The sequence below is a fragment of the Girardinichthys multiradiatus genome, chromosome 2 (assembly GCF_021462225.1).
Source record: "Girardinichthys multiradiatus isolate DD_20200921_A chromosome 2, DD_fGirMul_XY1, whole genome shotgun sequence".
Classification (NCBI taxonomy): domain Eukaryota; kingdom Metazoa; phylum Chordata; class Actinopteri; order Cyprinodontiformes; family Goodeidae; genus Girardinichthys; species Girardinichthys multiradiatus.
The window spans coordinates 38,031,035-38,047,364 of NC_061795.1; the positions used below are offsets into that span (position 1 = coordinate 38,031,035).

The window sequence follows — 16,330 nt, forward strand, 5'->3', positions numbered from 1 at the left end:
ACATAACTACAGGCCCAAATATATAGTCAGAACATTAATTAAAAGACTAAAACAACTGGAACAAGGATGGATGATGACCCAATTTTATCCTGCCACCAATGAGGATCATGGTAAGAAAAAAATCTCCATAGCACACTGTTGGAGAAATACAGGAAGAAATGGCATCTTGGGCTAAAAAGTCTGCATGACAAACATTAGACATAAGATCTATGTTCCAACCACTTGGTTGTGAGGCATAACAGCAACAAGCCTTATTTATGTCAGCATCACAAACATAGAGGTGGAAATTTATTGTATTTGGGACTTTTACCAAAACTGTGTGCTTTGGTCAGATGTGCTTTTCCTGGGACAGGAGGAGACTGTTAGTTTTCGATGCAGCCATTCAGATTTGATTCCAGACCTTAGGACCCTTGCTGCATGTCTACCTTCTCTCTCTGCTCATTTCCTGCCTAATCACTGTTAATAAATTAGTTTTCCAGCTCCTGGTTGGGTTTGGAATCACAAAAAATGTAAAAGAAAGACCCCCTGCCCACTGTATATTGGAGGACTTGTGATGCTGTGGGCCTATTTCTCTCCCATAGATTCAGTAAACCTAGAATTACAGTGCATGGCATAATGAACTCACTGAAATAGAAGCGTTATGAGTGAAAAACTGTAACCTTCTTCCTAGTTTTCTCAGTCCCCAGATCTAAGTCCTTCAGAAAAGCTCTGAGGTGAATTGAAGGTGAAATGAAATCAGGAGAGCATAACAAAAGACTCAGGACTTTGGATGATCTAGAGGTATGGTTAAAGATCCTTTGCTCTGTATGCTCCAGACTTATGAAATATTATAGGGGGGTACTAACTGTTAGTTAATTGGTGAAAGCTGGTTGTACAAAGCATTAATAGGAGGAGCGTGTTGCAAAAACTAAAAATGTATTTCTTTACGTGATTTTTTGTTCTCAGTAAATGAACTGATTTTACATTAACTCATTTTACATTCCAGTTCTCCACCTGTGAGTGCGGAGTAAGTTTGCTTGCCTGTTAGTATTTTATAGGCTTTAGTTTACTTCTTGCATTTATAGGCTGTAAGCAACAGTCACTTATACAATTTTTGAACAATTTGAGGTTCGACAGTTTAGAAGGATGCAGCAAAATGTTTAGAAACTATATTTGTGTGTGCATTTCTAAATCAAATTACACACTGTGACAAAAAACATGCAAGCCTTGAGCTATTTAAAGTTAAAATAAATGTTTTTTTAATTTATTTCTTTAAACTTGTATGATGGAGAAATCACAAATATTAGACCCACTGTGTTAATATGTCCATATGTACAGATACGTTTGCAGAGTTGGTCAGATTTACTGTAAAAAGTTCACGTGAATAATAACTCATCTCTTATATTGTAACAAGTGTTCTTCTGTTACAAAAGAATTTTGCTTCATTGTTTCAGCAGAGAAAAGCCTTTATAAATTTAAAACATATATAGCTTAAAAAAATAAACTACTAATATCTTTGCCGATTTTGATTAAACAATTATTTTAGCCTCAAGACTGACATATTTTAGAGGACACTGACTACTTTTTAATAAAATGATGTATGCACCAGAAGGTGAAGACTAGTTTCCCCAGTTTGCTGCTTGTATCTATCTAAACTCCCATTAAAAAAGTCTCAAACTGGCCAGGTCAAAGTCAGCCCAATAAACATCTGTTCCCGTGAACACAGTGACAGGTATGCAACATTTATAAGTGGCCTTTTTGAAACTCTAAACTTGCTCAATAATTGAAGTGAAATTCTTAAGCTGATCCTCTGTCTGTTATAGTAGCTGTAACTTGATAAATATTTCCCTCACAGTTGTAATATTTATGGGTTCTCCTCACATAGAAGCCTTGTTCAACATACAAAAATGAATAAAAGCAAAGTTCTGGGTGAGGAAACCTAGGCTAAATCCATTTACATCTAAGCCTTTGAAATAAAAGGAGGTGTTAAACTATTTTAATGTGTTCTTACTTTCTCCAGCTCTATATTTAGCCTCAGGTTCCATAATTATTCATGCAGTGCACTGCAAACTGATGGTGTCCAACAAAGATGCTGTACAGTTATTTTCCTTAAATCATAGGGAAAACTGAATTAACTTTAAAGTCCCTGTCCACAGATAAATATCTTATTTAGTATCTTTCTTCAGTTTCCAGATGCATGCTTTCATCTGTGTTACACATTGTAAAAGAAAGCAGGGTTCTGACTCTAAAGTAGGAGAAATCCATCAGATGAGATAAGCTTGAGTCTGTAATTTAAAAATAGCAGCAACTGGTTGTTCTGTTTTCTTGCTAGAAATAGTAGAAGACGACAGAATGGAGTAACAAAAAGGCTGAAGCTGAAATAAAACAGTGCAGCAAGAAGCTGCCTGTTCAACTGCATGTACATCGAGTCGATGTATATACAGCAGTTTACCCAGTTTCTTTCAGATATACAGTACAGACCAAAGGTTTGGACACACCTTCTCATTCAAATAGTTTTCTTTATTTTCATGACTATGAATATTGTAGCTTCACACTGAAGGCATCAAAACTATGAATTAACACATGTGGAATTATATACTGAACAAAAAAGTGTGAAACAACTGAAAATATGTCTTATATTCTAGGTTCTTCAAAGTAGCCACCTTTTGCTTTGATTACTGCTCCACACACTCTTGGCATTCTGTTGATGACCTTCAAGAGGTAGTCACCTGAAATGGTTTTCAAACAGTCTTGAAGGAGTTCCCAGAGATGCTTAGCACTTGTTGGCCCTTTTGCCTTCACTCTGCGGTCCAGCTCACCCCAAACCATCTCGATTGGGTTCAGGTCCACTGACTGTGGAGGCCAGGTCATCTGGCGCAGCAAACCATCACTCTCCTTCTTGGTCAAATAGCCCTTACACAGCCTGGAGGTGTGTTTGGGGTCATTGTCCTGTTGAAAAATAAATGATGGTCCAACTAAACGCAAACCGGATGGAATAGCATGCCGCTGCAAGATGCTGTGGTAGCCATGCTGGTTCAGTATGCCTTCAATTTTGAATAAATCCCCAACAGTGTCACCAGCAAAACACCCCCACACCATCACACCTCCTCCTCCATGCTTCACAGTGGGAACCAGGCATGTAGAGTCCATCCGTTCACCTATTCTGCGCCGCACAAAGACACGGTGGTTGGAACCAAAGATCTCAAACTTGGACTCATCAGACCAAAGCACAGATTTCCACTGGTCTAATGTCCATTCCTTGTGTTCTTTAGCCCAAACAAGTCTCTTCTGCTTGTTGCCTGTCCTCAGCAGTGGATTCCTAGCAGCTATTTTACCATGAAGGCCTTATTCACACAGTCTCCTCTTAACAGTTGTTCTAGAGATGTGTCTGCTGCTAGAACTCTGTGTGGCATTGACCTGTTCTCTAATCTGAGCTGCTGTTAACCTGCGATTTCTGAGGCTGGTGACTCGGATGAACTTAACGTCTGCAGCAGAGGTGACTCTTGGTCTTCCTTTCCTGGGGCAGTCCTCATGTGAGCCAGTTTCTTTGTAGCGCTTGATGGTTTTTGTGACTGCACTTGGGGACACTTTCAAACTTCTCCCAAATGTTCGGACTGACTGACCTTCATTTCTTAAAGTAATGATGGCCACTCGTTTTTCTTTACTTAGCTGCTTTTTTCTTGCCATAATACAAATTCTAACAGTCTATTCAGTAGGACTATCAGCTGTGTACTGTATCCACCTCCTGCACAACACAACTAATGGTCACAACCCCATTTATAAGGCTTGAAATCCCACTTATTAAACATGACAGGGCACACCTGTGAAGTGAAAACCATTTCAGGTGACGACCTCTTGAAGCTCATCAACAGAATGCCAAGAGTGTGTGTAGCAGTAATCAAAGCAAAAGGTGGCTACTTTGAAGAACCTAGAATATAAGACATATTTTCAGTTGTTTCACACTTTTTCGTTCAGTATATAATTCCACATGTGTTAATTCATAGTTTTGATGCCTTCAGTGTGAAGCTACAATATTCATAGTTATGAAAATAAAGACAACTCTTTGAATAAGGTGTGTCCAAACTTTTGGTCTGTACTGTAGAAGCTTGCAAAAATATTTATAACCCCTGAACACCTGTGACATTTTGTCAATTAGAACTACAACCTTCAGTGTGTTTTATTGGGGTTTTATGAGATAGACTAACACCAAGTGGTCTTCAATTGTGAAGATGAAGGACAATAACATTTTTTTTTACAAATAAAAATCTGAAAGTGGGGCCCCGGCATGTCAATGCTTTGGAGGGATTCCTCTATCAGTTTTGCACATAGTGACACAAAGACAGACTTTTTTTCCCCTATTTTTATTTGCATGACAGCCCAAAGCTATGTCAGGATGTATGGAGAAAGACTGTGAACATTAATTTTTAAGGTTTGCCACATATTCTCAAGTGGATTAAGATCTGGTCTTTGACTAGGCCATTCTACCACATGAATATGCTTTGATCTAAACCATTCCAGTTAGGCCCTGGCTGTCCTCACTGTTCTGCTTCAAGGTGACCTCTGCCTCAGTCTCAAGGCTTTTGCAGTCTTCAACAGTTTTTAATCCAGGATTGTCATATGTTTCACTCCATCCATCTTCAGATTTACTCTGACCAGCTTCTCTATCCCTGGTCATAAAAATTACCCCCACGGCATGATGCTGCCAACACCATGTTTTGCCATAGGGATGGTGTGTGCAATGTTAGTTTTCCAATTACACACAGACTGCAATAATTAGTTGAGTTCTCAAGGCAATTATTTGCACTGAATTTTATTTTGGGGTATCAGGGGTAAATAAGAAGGAAATAAAGCTTTTTTTTTCCCAAAACACAGAGTCCAAACCAAAAAAGTATTGTAAGAAAGTTTTTAACTGATTTAAAAAATGCCCACAGAGTTACCAAAGCAAAGCCTTCAGGACCCACGGGCTAAAGGTTTTCATCATTGTACCGGGAACAACCAACGGATTCTGAGCCTTGGATCAAAGGCTAAGAGCAGCAGTGTGATATTAATCAGACGCCTGGCGATTTAAAACTGTAGACGAGTATAAGTACTTTAAACCCGTTCTAAAATCTGCTGGGAGTCAATGTAAAGTGCACAGATTATGCATGACATGAGTTTCTTTTCCGGATTTAGTAAGTCTGCTGCGTTCTGGATGGCTTCAACATGAGAAATTGATGATTTTTACCAGATGGTAAAAATCATCAATCATAAGAGCAGCTGAAAACAAATGTATGAAACACAAACCAGGTAACATTTAGATTTAATTTTACAGTAAAACTCTACCATTTGTTACTTTATGACATAAATCCCCAATAAAAATACAATGTGAAAAAACATTCACACAGTATGAATTCTTTTGCAAGGCACTATATATTCTGATGTGACCTTGACTCAACTGTGAGATCAGCTGTATTAAGAAGGTGAAGTAAGTTAAAAATTTAATGCCTAAGTGACCTGATATAGCAGTTTAATCAAACAGAGACACTCAATGATGGCACTCTGAACATGAACTTTTTTTTATTAATTAGCTAAAGCACATCTTATGCAACACATTTATACTAGAATTGAATGCCAGCATTTGTATTCACTTACCCAAACCTCCTGGCAACGTTTTAACAACAGGCTTCAGCTGGGCGATCTCCAGAGCTTCCCACAACATCTCGTCTGTTGCCTTCATCTCTGGGTCCAGGTTGAACCTGCACCAAGCAACATTTAGAACTGCTGTTACTTTATAACGAGCAAATAAACCAGCGAGGGATTTTCTCACCGATAACAAAATCTAAAATAAATGTTGCAAAAGTGAACATTTTGCTTGTGGATTCTCCAATTAAATTAATTCTAAACTTTTTCTTCCAATAAATGTCTGTATTTTTCTTGATATCACATACTAAAAACTAACTGTACTGGTTGTGTTTTTACTGACTTAAATATCCAGAAACTGTTGCCTTTAATAATTTCCCGTCGTCTGTTCTCCAACATGAGGAGACTTTTATGGTGTGTACCACTGACGTCTATAAATAGGCAAACATCCTCTTATCTATGAGCAACACTCCTCGTGTTTCAGATAAGTGTGATTAATGGTCACAGTTTTCCCAAATGTTCATCCTACTGGAAATGTTCTGTGTCCCTCTTCATTAACCAAGACCACTAGCAGCATCGTCTGATCTAAACCTCCAAAAACGAGTCGTCCTGTTGACAGAGGAGTTCATTGTACCGGATGGTGCCGCTGAACAGGAAGGGGTCTTGAAGGATGATGGACAGCCGAGACCTGAGGGTCTGCAGAGGCAGCTTGGAGATGTCGATGTTGTCAATCACAATCCTCCCTGTGAAACAGGAAAAATGTAAGCAGTTTTTTTGTTTTACTTCTTTCAAAAGCAGTATTGGAATATAGACACAGACTAATTTGCAGGCATCCCTGTTGAATTTAATAAAAACAGCCTTATACAATGTTTTGTAGCATAATCTTACACAGAAAAACTCAACATTTTAATACATGTATTTTATAGAAATAATTATTTTGGACAAAAATCATTGGTAGCACAATTAATGTTTCCCCCTAATTACCTTCCTTAAAGGAAACTGAAGCATTTTGTATTTATGCTTCACTTTTTGAAAGTTAATTAGAGTTCCGAGGTACTTCTAATTAGTAATCTATTCAAGATTCAAGAAAACTTTATAAATCCTTTTGAGGGCAATTTGTTTCCATTTACATTCTGAAAGGACAGTCATAAAAACGATATCCATAACGCAATCATCAAGTGCAGGAAACAGTTGAAACCAAGCCTGCAGGAGAGTTATTTAAGACACTCAGACGTCCAATTGCAGATGGAAGAAAAAAATCAGAATAATGAATAAAACATGTCTGTCTTTTTGAATGATAATGCCCTCTGCTTTCTTCCGGACCTGTCTTTTTCATGGTGGGTGTTTGGCGACTTTAATTATGCCGTACCTGAGAGAAGGATTCTTTAGCCAGCAGATAAGATTCTGTCATTGACCTCAAATGACTTTAACCTCTGCAAAAAGGTAATTCCTATTCCAGTTGAAATATTTTTTGTGTTCCTTGGGTATGAATATGATGTGACACATTAAATGTGTTATTTTAGCCTTTTGCCACTAGGCCGAAAAAAGACCTTTATCTATCTCGCCACCACACATAGTATGGAGGATGGCGAGGTAGGTAAAATAAAACATACAAAATCCTCCAAAGCTCACTGAAGCAAAGGGTAGCATCTTAAGGCCATCAAGTCTCCATAACAACAACTAGATACTATTTACATGTATTGTTTGTAAGCAATGGCCCTTGCACGATGTTACCACTGTTAGGTATGGTGGAGGATCTGTAATGCTTTGGGTCTGTTTTTCTTCTGAAGGGCCTATAAAAAATTTGTTAAGTGCATGGCACTATGAACTTTGAATTACCAGAGTATGTTATAGAACAATATGGTGGACTATTGACCAGTAACCTGCAAGTATTGAAAAATGATCCGAACTATCTGGCCAAATCTACAAAGCAATGGATCAACAGATAAAATCAGTCTTCTTTCATGGCCGTCCCAGTCTTCAGATCTAGATCTGATAAAAAACCTGTGGGATGAGATGAAGAGAAGAGTCCAAAAGAGAGGAACAGGGACTCTAGACATTATAGAGGGATGGTACGTAAAGGAATGGTCAAAGATCTGTGTCTCTATGTAGTCCAACCCTGTGAAATGTTACAGAAGAAGACAAAGTGCAATCTCCAACCCTGTTAGCAAAAGGGGTTTGTACAATTATTAGTAGGGGTACTAATGACTGTGCAAGCATAAATATTTTTCTGCATTGAGTAAATATTCTCAAATTAAAGGGTTTTAATTTGCTGTGTGAGATAATGCTGCTGTGATAACAGTTTTTTTGTATGTTTTTAAGGCTTTTTATGCACCTTTATCAGAAGTCCCAACAAACAGCTTCTTATCTGCAACCGTGATATTAAACAAAATTGCAAACAATTTTACCCTCAAACATATCCACCATGCGGAAGAAGGCCAACGAGAAAGAAGATTTGCCGCTGCCAGTTCTCCCACAGATCCCCACCTGGCAAACAACAAATCATAGATGCATGAACAATGCTCAGATCCGTACAGCAGCTTCTCACACAAACACACACACACACACACACACACACACACACACACACACACACACACACACACACACACACACACACACACACACACACACTGCTTACCTTCTGACCAGGGTGCACATGCACGTTGACATTTTTAAGCACAGGTTTTAGCGTAGTGTCGTAACGGACACTCAGATTCTGGATCTTTATTTCACCTTGTCGAGGCCAACCATCGGGTACCTGAGACACAGCTGAGACACACAGAAACATCACAGAAACTATAGCACAGCTTTGTGTGGTTCTTTTTTGTCTGCAGAACAGGCTGAACAACTTTGTTCTATTTTGATAAGAGTTAACAAAAGAAAACATGATTTTTGGAATTTTAACCCAGAATTAAAATAACAAGAGGATGTAAAACACGCAAGGTTAAAAGGCCATGGAATAAAAAAAAGTAAAAGACGAAGAAGAAACAGACTGATCTGGGCTCTGAAATATGTCTGCTACACTCACTGAGGAGTCCCTCGTAATTCTCCGGTTCAGTTTTGAGCAGGCCATTAATCCTCTTGACCGAGCCAAGCTGCACCTCCATGTCTGCCAAGTTCCTCACCATCCAGTTCATATAGTTGGACACCTGATACAAGAGGACAGCAAGAACAATTACAGTCACGTAGTCCCTGCAGCCTGGACACACTGCTAAATGACTGCAATGCAGAGTCTGAATATTGGGCAAGAGGCTAAATCGGACTAAATGACTAGAATGATTTTCAGAACAGCTCCTAACATTTTAAATGTCTCTTGTTCTTGAATAACTGCAAATTTGTTTCTGTTGAAATCTGAGCAAATACCAGGTGATCTAATTTTTAATTAAACTTTTTTGTTTTAAAAATAAGAAAAAAGAAGAGGTTGAGGCAAAGGTCAAAAGGCTAGGACGTGAACCCTTGATGGCTGAGTCGAGGACTATAGCCTCCATACATGGGTCGCACACTTTACCGCTGTGCCACCACCACGCTCTTGGAAAAAGTTTTACACCCAAGGTTTTTGATTCAGCTCACAATCTTTTAGTAAAAATTCAAAGGTCTATTTTTAATTTCATCAGTTTTCAAAACTTGGTTTTAAAATGCCTCTTTTTTCTTTAAACTCCTTACAGGAAGGATGTACTTGATAGCTTTTTTAGTGTCTTTGGCTGCCACGTGGTGCAGTGCAAAATCTAAAAAAAATATACTGATGTATTCTGAAGTCACTGGTTGATATTGTTTAATTGAACACAAGTTTAAAGTTGAGAGGTTTTTGCAATTGTGCAAACATTGCAAGACAGTGCTGATGACACAGACTGTGCAAAGAGCAGAGTACAATTATCCATGTTGCTTAAAAAGAAAATGATAAAAATCCTGTTAAATTTAGTCTAAAGCAACACAATGAAATAATGTTTATCAAAAATGTCAAATAACAAGTTTGTTAGTATAGTAAGAAATACTAATTATGATGACATAAAAAAAATAAAAAAACCCTTGCTATCAACCTTGAGCTAAAAAAAAGTTCATTTTGATACAGATGTGCAGATGATGCCCAATACTTTGGTAAAAATGTGCTTTGTTAAAGAAAGATCTTTGTTAAAAAATAAAACGTGCTCACCATGAGAGCATATGTGAGTCCCAGCCCCACCAGGCCGGGGGGCAGCTGGTTGTACAGAGAGTTGGTGATTGAGGCCACTGCCGCCACTAGCACCACACAGGCTCCTACGTACTCCTGCAGATCACAGCAAGGAGACTCAATGAATGACTGAACAGGACATATTGAAGTTGAAGTGATTCAATAGAGTAGATTTGTTTATTGACAGCACAGGAGAGTGATGAACGGGCGTTGTTTTCTGCATTCTTGCACACAATCTAATAAACATCTTAAGACTGTGTCACCAAATAAGGAAGGAAAATCAGCCGAGACATTAAACATGACATGAAGACTGCATTTTATGGAAATAGCCTCAATCAGGCAATCAATTCAATTCAATTCAATTCAATTCAATTCAATTCAATTCAATTCAATTCAATTCAATTCAATTCAATTCAATTCAATTCAAAAATACTTTATTAATCCCAAAGGGAAATTAAATGTTGTAGATGCTGAAATCGACATTTCAGTAATTCACCAGAGGGAGCAATTATCCATCCACACCAACGTAAATGTGAACCAATACAGTGACCAACAGTGAAGCAGAACTGATCTGAATTTCAAAAATCCAAACAGCAGATGGGTCATTACCATGCGGACCTCCAGCCAACGGTTGGCAGCCGTGAGGAAGAGCGAGGCAATGTTGTTGGCGTCGGTGAACTGCAGGAGCCTCTGTCTGAACCTGGGCTCATACCTGCCGAAGGAGAAGATTTCATTCATTCCACAACATCTCAAACTCTGTTACTGGTTCCAATGCTGGCAGTAGGAGGGTCATCTTGTAGCTCAGTGGTTAAACTTTAGTGGTGTAGTCCAGCAAACGTTACCAAGGCTGTTTTAATTAAAGGAATGACTTAATTCACATCAAAAAGATAAAGATTTCTAAAAAAACTTGACAAATATTTTTTAATACCTGATGCAGAAAGAAAAAGGCTTGCAGGTAGAAAAGTGAATGATTGTTGTTTATTGAATTAATCAGAAAAGAAGTCAGACCCCCTGTTGCGGCAGCTATTGCAAGACATTCAGTATGCTGAAATGAATTTTCATTGACGTAGACTAAGTGTCTGCATAGCGTAATAGTAGATTAGGTGACATTATCACGTCTTTTCTGCATCATTATGTAAATTTTGTAGCAAAAACATTTGTTGGTGGGAAAATGGATAATTAATGTTAGTTTTTTATTTTATTTTATTTTATTTTTATTTATACAGGATAAAACTAATGGAAATAAATTCTCATATAAGAGGGATTTAAGCACATTCTGTAACGGTGGAACCATGTGGACCATGGAACATTTCTACACATTATAAGAACCACAGAGAGCTTCACTTCACTGGACATCACCACTACTTCTTCTACAGTATCTGATACGTAGAAAGGCAATGCTGTAGCATCATTCATTTAACCCTGTATTACTTCACATTCAAACACAAGGCAGACATAGTTTGTTGGGTATAAAATAAATGTTCAGGCATTTTGTACAGTTCTTGAAAGAGTCAGGCCCTGACTCTGATCATTTTTAAACATTTGTTTTGTTTAAAAAAAAATTATGTAAATAAAATTCTGCGATAACCTTGTTGGGATAGTAGGTGGCTGTAACAACATGAAATCCCAGACGAAAACCAAATAAATTCTCCCAAAACATTTGTAGCTTACTGACATCATTTACTAATCCTCACAGTCATTAACCATTTAGCAGTTGATCAAAGTATTGAAAATAATGATACAGACCGCTGTAATTTTATGTGAATGCCCAAAACAAGAAGTAGATGCTTTATCATTTCTTAATGGTCAATGAAAAAAAAATAAAATAAAATAAAATATGCAAAACAGTGGGTGATAGTGGATCCATTTTTATGAAGAGTGAGTTAGAAGTCTGAATCTGGTGCACTTTAGATATGCAGATTGCAGCCTATATTTTATGCAAAAATATTAATTTTCAGGCCTGAGTCAAAAGGTTTGCAAAAGCTGATCCTAATGTGTTTGGATAGGATTTGCTTTTATGCATTCAAATTAATTAAATTATGTAGTCATGCTATCCTGGAAAATGAAAAACAGCATTTAACCTCTGGAAACCCAACCAGAAAAAAAATGTTTTCATTCAGGCTTTTGTACAGAATACCACTTTGAACAACATTTTTTCTGAAAATTCAGGTACAATCATTAATGCATTTAATCTAAAACCCAAGCAGTACTGATCTCTGTCTTCATTCAGCTTTTAGTATTACAGGTAACATGCTTCTGTTTCTGCAGATCTGAGGGCAGAACATAAGCTTTTTACCTGAGGGCCCTTATTGTGGTGAGGCCCTCTACTGTCTCGGAAAAGTGGGAGAGCAAAGGAAGTTGGGTTGCGTCCTCCAGCTGCTGCAGGTCCCTGACCAGCAGAGAAACAAGACAGGGAACGTATCAGCTGAAGTTGAAATTATACCATGAATGAGCCTGAGGGAAATTACAGCTTTACTAATATTACAAAAAATAATAGATGGAAACAGATTTTTGTTCCAAACTGCCTGACTCACCTTGAAGCCACTCGGAAGTATTTCTGGATGAAGTAGCAGGCGACAGCCAGCGGCAGCAGGGTGATGAGGAAAACGGGCGTCACATAAGAGATGACACCCAGGGCGGACAGGCACAGCAGGGTGGAGCGGGAGAGACACTCCAGGGTGGTGGGGATGTGCTGGTCGATTGTGTTTGTGTCCGTGGAAAACCTGTTGAGGATGCTGCCGAGTGGCGTTGTCTCAAACAGCCTTAGCAGGACAAAGGTAGAAGGAAAGCGGTGTCCCTTGTTAATTAAAGATACAATTAGGATAAATGCAATAAATATTAATTATAAAAGGAGTCAGCTACTGTTGCAAGAGTTATTTATGATCTTCAATTAAGCAGGTTTTATGTGTTATTAGATTTCTTTCACTGAATTGAATTTGATGATGCAAACTGGATAAAACGTCAATACGTTTCTGAGTTTATTTCTAACTGTGATGGACAAATTTCTAATTGGACTGAATTCATATTCATGGGGAACATTAACAATTAATTATTATCTTTATGTGTTTTACAAGACAAACAGGCCCAATTCATGTCATCCAAATTGGACAAAGTTTAAATCCAATCCAATCCAAAGCTTGTATAAATAAGCAGAATTAAGCTCTCTTTCTTACTCATTAGCCTACTTTTAAAGTTCTTACTAATCTACTTGTTAAAACTTACTTAATATAAGCTGAATTAAACAAAATATATTACTGGTATCTTATTTCTTGCTTATAATTTTTTATTTACCTATTTCTTATCCATAGATCACTTACATCATAAGACTTAGTTATTACTCTGTATTTTGGCAGTAGGTCCTTATTTCTTACATTTTTATCACTACATACTAATCACTTCCTTACTTCTTACTATCTACTTGTGTCTTACCTACTCATTGCAAGTTGGTGATCAATACTATTAATACTAATACTTTAATGAACACTGAATATTTATTTTGGCTTACTGCTTTCTACTTACTCCACATCTACTCATTACTACCTACCACTTATTTGAACTTATAACTATCTTATTTACTACAGTTACTTATTACTATGTATATTACAAATAATATGCTATAATATGTTTAATATCTATTAGTACTAGTTATTTATTAATCTTTACTAGTTTGTAATTGTGACATACAAATTAGAAGTTACTTGTTACTACGTTATGGAATACTACTTATCTATTTCATCCTTATTTATTATGTATTGCCTTCATTTTCAGAACTAATGTCTCAACCACATCTTATTACTTACTTATTATTTATAATTGGTCATCTACTTGTCACTACTTATTTCTTCCCTACTCATTCTTTCTTTATTACCACTACTTACCATTGTTACCTACATATTGTGACTTACTTAGTACAGATTTCTTGCAATTTAATGTAACTTTCTTATCATAACTTTCTAATTTGTTTATGTTTTGTATCTTACTTACTTATCTTTAGTTCATATCATATCTATTACACATTTGTCATTTATTAGCTATGTATCACTACTAATTACTCTTATTACTATAAATATTTATTTATTAATTTATTATATACCTTTTACTTATTATTATTTAAGAGTTTTTAATCGTATACTACTAGATTCCCATTTTTTAAACTCCGACTGTCTTGATACTACTTATTTATCTATGTGTACTTATTTCTCATCTTTTTACCTTATATTAATTGTTATGTTATTTATCACTTCATACTACATTACTACACACATTTATCTTAATCCTACATATCAATTATTACCTTTTTATTGTGTCATTCTTTATTCTTTTTCACCTATTTATTACCTAATATATATTATTACATGTTATTTTGTGAATTACTTGTTGCTAATTAATTCCCAGTTAGTTGTGGGAATGAAAAAAAGGTACATTTAAAAGTAGCTTGTACCTACAGTAATTTTCTTTATGCACATTCTTCAACTATTTCTGTTTGCACTCTTTCCAATCAGCTGTTTCAGTTCAAATCAAGTACAGCTGTTCTTTTTTCCTGTATGTGTGAGTGTCTGACTGTATGAAGGACAGACAAGAGGTTCGTCTGTGTTCAGGGAAGAACTCAGCTTTAGTGAAGAAAACAGATTGTGCTCTGAGTAATGAGGCTAAATTGAGGTGCTTTTAACTGCGTCTCTTTATATAAATGATCTGCTCGGCACACGGACCAACAGAGATACAGCACGCTATTCCCTAACATCCTGTTTTCATCTGGTTTGAGGCAGGCCTGCATTCAGGCTCACACTGTAGGTGTTGTACCTCATAGGGGCCAGTATGATCTTGTTCAGGAGGTTGTGGTGGAGCTCCTTGGCCACCTTGAGGCCCGTCCATTCCACGGTCACAGAGGTGGCGAGACAGAGGACGATGCCAAGGCAGCAGAGCACGCTAAACACGGACAGATACCACGAGTGGCTGAAGCCACAGTCCTGTGACACAGAGATACATTTATCAACGGGATATGCTGTGACACTTCTGTCTGAGGAGGTGTCACTTAGTTTGCTTGTACTATAATTACCAGCAGAATTAAACTTTGAGGCTGGTTAAAAATTACCCGTCTAATGTGGCACAAACCAGTGAAGCGCAAAGCTAAGCCTTTGAACAAACAAAAAGGGAAATGCTGATTATGCTCTGTTGTCCACTTTCTTTTCAATTCATCAGCTTCAACTTGCACCTTAAATGAGTCCATCTCTCGTATTTTCTTTGAATTTTTATTAATGTTGAGTAATGCTGTGTTCTTCTACTGATTTATTTAAGCCATGCAGCACATAAAGGAGAGAATACAAGACTTCTAAGTATAATTAACACATGCATGAGGAGAACAAGCAAACTGAACCCAGGACCTTCTTGCTGCAAGTCAACAGTGCTACCAAGTGCCACCATGCAGCCCTTGTATCACAAAATGTTTTATAAATAAAATCTAAAGAGTGTAATGGTCTGTTTACTTTGATATCCTATTTGGTTCAAATTATAGTAGCATAATAACCTTAAACACACAGCCAGAGATTTTGAATCAGGAAGGCTGAATACAAATGCAAGCAACATTGTCCTTTAGATTTTATTTGTAAAAAGATTTCAAACCCATGTTTCATTTCCTTCCCCATTATAATTATGTGTTGATTTGTGTTAGTGTATTTCCTAAGATCCCAATAAAATATTGTTTAAAATAGTGGTTGTAAAGTGATAAAATGTGAGAAGGTCAGTGGGTCTCAATTCTTTCGAAGGCACCCATTAAAGTGACCAAATCTGCCTTTATTGTTTAGAAGATAATGAAAAGGACAAAAACAGTGAGTAATTCTGCGACTTAAAGAAATATTACCAGGGTTATCCTGCAACAGTTTTATAAAGCATGAACTCCGCATATTTTCTGTTCAGTGAGGTAAAAAGGCAGGCTGAATACATCCCGCTCTGCGTCTCTGACCGGTTCACGGGAAGTGTGTGTGCTTGATGTCCAAACAGGACTTCTGAGTGTCCCCACGTAGATTAGTCCCCAAGCACAGTGCAGATTAGATAAACCAGGCAAAGAGTCTCTGAAGCTAAACCAAACAAGATGTGCTTGGCGACAATTTATCTGCACTTAGCTGTGCTTATAGTGTGCTTGTGTTTGTGTTCTACAAAACCTTTCAGACCAGCAGCCTTCATGACAGCTGAATCTGTTTGTAGCCTTCACATGACCGTATGAAATGTGACCTCACATTTCAGTTTACAGGAAACACACATGCACACGGCCACACACACACATAAAACTATTATTAAATTGTTGGTTTTCTTGTCACGGATACAGCACCCTGGCAACAGCTGGTGTGACCTCCAAATGTGAATGACGCAGCAGGACCTGCCTCACCATATTTATACTGATTTAGAATGAAAGTGTGATCCTCTGCCATGTGTTGCATGTGCTATCACTACAGTGTGTAAAAAATAAACCACATTTTGAATGAAAATGACTAAAAAGATGTGGAAAATCAGTCTAGCAGAGGTGGGAAATCTCAGATGCAAACATTATTTGCCATGATTAGACAT

At 37.3% G+C, this 16,330-nt stretch overlaps 1 protein-coding gene across 1 annotated transcript in view; it reads right to left on the bottom strand.

Annotated features, from left to right (window-relative positions):
• The window catches only part of abcc8 (ATP-binding cassette, sub-family C (CFTR/MRP), member 8), a 97,088-nt gene that overhangs the window by 3,930 nt on the left and 76,828 nt on the right, over positions 1 to 16,330 (bottom strand). Inside the window, exons 27-36 of the mRNA XM_047392076.1 lie at positions 14,570 to 14,736; positions 12,304 to 12,531; positions 12,066 to 12,158; positions 10,379 to 10,481; positions 9,752 to 9,865; positions 8,630 to 8,750; positions 8,240 to 8,370; positions 8,007 to 8,085; positions 6,233 to 6,341; positions 5,611 to 5,714 (exon numbers count right to left, since the gene is read on the bottom strand). Of these exons, the coding sequence (XP_047248032.1) occupies positions 5,611 to 5,714; positions 6,233 to 6,341; positions 8,007 to 8,085; positions 8,240 to 8,370; positions 8,630 to 8,750; positions 9,752 to 9,865; positions 10,379 to 10,481; positions 12,066 to 12,158; positions 12,304 to 12,531; positions 14,570 to 14,736 (1,249 nt within the window). The remainder of the gene's footprint in view (positions 1 to 5,610; positions 5,715 to 6,232; positions 6,342 to 8,006; positions 8,086 to 8,239; positions 8,371 to 8,629; positions 8,751 to 9,751; positions 9,866 to 10,378; positions 10,482 to 12,065; positions 12,159 to 12,303; positions 12,532 to 14,569; positions 14,737 to 16,330) is intronic.